The following is a 2,722-nucleotide window of genomic DNA, read 5'->3' on the forward strand; positions in this document are numbered from 1 at the left end:
TTGAATAACATGCACAAAATAAGGTTTTGACTGGAAATTGTTGGGTAACCAATTCAAAATGAGTCGTGTCGTAATTTAGAAGCTGGTGAGGAACAAGTTTTGGCTTCAACATGTGTATATTTTGAATTGTACTTCGATTTGAACGTTGTTTCTAGCTTTTAGCTCATTGTTAGCTTGTTGAAGGAACGCCCCTTCAACTCGTAAAAATGTCAACTTTTATCAAAAACCGGACCGCAGCAATACGTCATAGACTGAAAAAACAAAATGGCCGACAAACATAAAATAAAATAATATTCTTATAATGGTAACTCCAAAATGAAATAAGTTAATGCTAACATATGTTAGAAAATGATCTATGATGATAAATTGCTAACTGTGATAATATCTGTTATATTTACATTTAAATGTGTAATTTCTGTAATGTTGAGTCGTGACTCCCAAACATTGGTTCGGGGACCCACACATGGGTTGTGGAAGACTTTTTTTGGGTCCCCAAAGAAAGTTTTTCAAACTATTATAAATTAAAATTTCTGTGTTTCAAATAACATGCACAAAAATAAGGTTTTGACTGTTTTACTAAACATCTCCTGATAATTGTTGGGTAACCAATTCAAAAAGCATTGTGTCGCAATTTAAGGGGTTCAGAAGCTGGTGAGGAACAAGTTTTGGGCTTTGTTGTGATTTTGGGAAACAGTGCCACCCTGTGTTTGCTCTGTCTATTATTAAGGCTTTATTTACCTGCAAAATATTGGATTTTGAAGCTTGAAAATCCGCAAAAACTCTTTTCTCAAATTGTTGTTGTTGTTGGCCACAGGTATGGCGAAAAATGGCTTGATAGCGCCCCCTAAAGTCAGCCCCTGGTACCCATTTTTTCCAAATAGTACCAAATTCAGGTATTCTCTTTATTATGTCAAATTCCAACCGAAAAAGGCTATAGGAGCCATTTTCATAACCAGGCAGGAAGTCTTGGGGATCAATATTTTGCTTTATGTGAACAATTTAGATGATTTCAAATCTAATATTTCTATAAAAAATGGCAAAATGGCTTGATAGCCCCCACGAAAACAACAAAAAAATCTCCGTATTTTAGCGTTAGCACAGAAACATACTTACTGTACATACTGTACTGACACAAATGAAAACATCGACTTTAACGCAAAAAACCCTTCTAAATAAAGTCACCAAATACAAAAATAAACTAAATAAAATCAAATATGTTGTGAGGAAAGTGTGTGAACTTGACTAAAACTTTCCCTTAAACCATTATTTACATGCTTTTATGACTCGTTTGTCCTTTAAATCTCAGATTACCGGTTAAACTACAAATATATAACAATTAAACGTTTACTTCCTGTTTTCTTCTTCCTCTCTTGAATGAATTGACGTCTGCTCACCTTTTTATGATCCTTTGACACTTTGGCGCTTCTGCTTCCTCCGCCGCCGTTTGCCGTGGACGTGGACGAGGACATCGTCTGGACGCGGACGGACACTTTGGTTAAAGGGAAGTTCTGCAGAAAACCCGACTTCCCTTTTCCCTCTAAACGACAAACAGCCATGCAGACCAAGTCATTTACCTGGAATGGACTTCTTTTTTTCCTGCCGTTTACTCAAAGTTCATGTCGCCGATTGGCTGCTCCTGTAGAGAGATGAGGCACAGAGATGGTTTTTTCCACATTTGCATTTGTGTCAATGCAAAGCTGTTTTTGACGGATTTCTGGAGTCGCATTCAAATCCTCGCTTTAACTTACTGTACACAGGACGTCTGAGGGTTCGAGCCTCGTCCGCGTCGGTCTTTAACCTCGGCTTCACTCCACAAAACAACCTTTGTTCGTCATTAAGACGGATTAGCAAACCGTTACGTATGAAAATCCCCCCGTGTTTTATAACCGTGCGCTCGGCGCTCACTCCTGTGAAGCGGTGACTGGACGGAAACGAAAACATAATCTTGTTTTTTTCCAACTTGAAAATCACAGAATTCCACTAAAAGAACAGCCGTAAACGCAGCACAAACAAAGGAAAAACTGAACTGAAACGTTACTTTGCTAAAAGTTGCGAAGCCGGGGAAGCCATATTTTGGTCTAAACATTGTTAGCCATTGTTAGCAATAGCAATAGCAATAGCAATAATGCTCTATTTTGGTCACACAAACAGCGTAGCAACACGTCTACGGATAAACGTTAAACAGTACGACGCGTACGACTGATTTACTGTAACACAAACAAGACGCAAGTGACATTAATGCGGAAAAATACAGAAAATACAGAGTGTTTTTTACTATTTGACCTGAGCGGCAGCCATCTTGGAATCCTATGTCAGGGTTTGTGATTGGGTGAACGCACTACAATACTTCATGGAGTGAAAAAACAAAATGGCTGACAAACCCCTCCACAACTGCTAACGCCTTAGTAAATTAAGCTAACGCAAACTTAAGTTCCCTTCATATAACTTGCCAACTTTGATTTGAACCTTGTGTCTAGCTTTTAGCTTTTTAGTTAGCTTGTTGAAGGAACGCCCCTTCAACTCGTAAAAATTTCAACTTTTATGAAAAACCGGAACGCAGCAATACGTCATGGACTGAAAAAAAAAATGGCCGACAAACTTAAAAGAAAATAATATACCAAAAACAAAATGGCTGACAAACCCCTCCACAACTGATAACGCCTAAATAAATTAAGCTAACGCAAACTTAAGTTCCCTTCATATAACTTGCTAACTTTGATTT

The 2,722-nt window shown here is 38.0% G+C and overlaps 1 protein-coding gene across 1 annotated transcript in view; it reads right to left on the bottom strand.

Annotated features, from left to right (window-relative positions):
- The window catches only part of pip5k1ba (phosphatidylinositol-4-phosphate 5-kinase, type I, beta a), a gene marked incomplete at both ends in the record, with an annotated part of 18,715 nt that extends 17,159 nt beyond the window's left edge, over window positions 1-1,556 (bottom strand). Inside the window, one exon of the mRNA XM_083910135.1 lies at window positions 1,395-1,556. Coding sequence (XP_083766261.1) covers window positions 1,395-1,556 — 162 coding nt within the window. The remainder of the gene's footprint in view (window positions 1-1,394) is intronic.
- Window positions 1,557-2,722: the final 1,166 nt, after the last annotated feature.

Source organism: Microchirus variegatus, assembly GCF_963457635.1.
Source record: "Microchirus variegatus genome assembly, chromosome: 1".
Classification (NCBI taxonomy): domain Eukaryota; kingdom Metazoa; phylum Chordata; class Actinopteri; order Pleuronectiformes; family Soleidae; genus Microchirus; species Microchirus variegatus.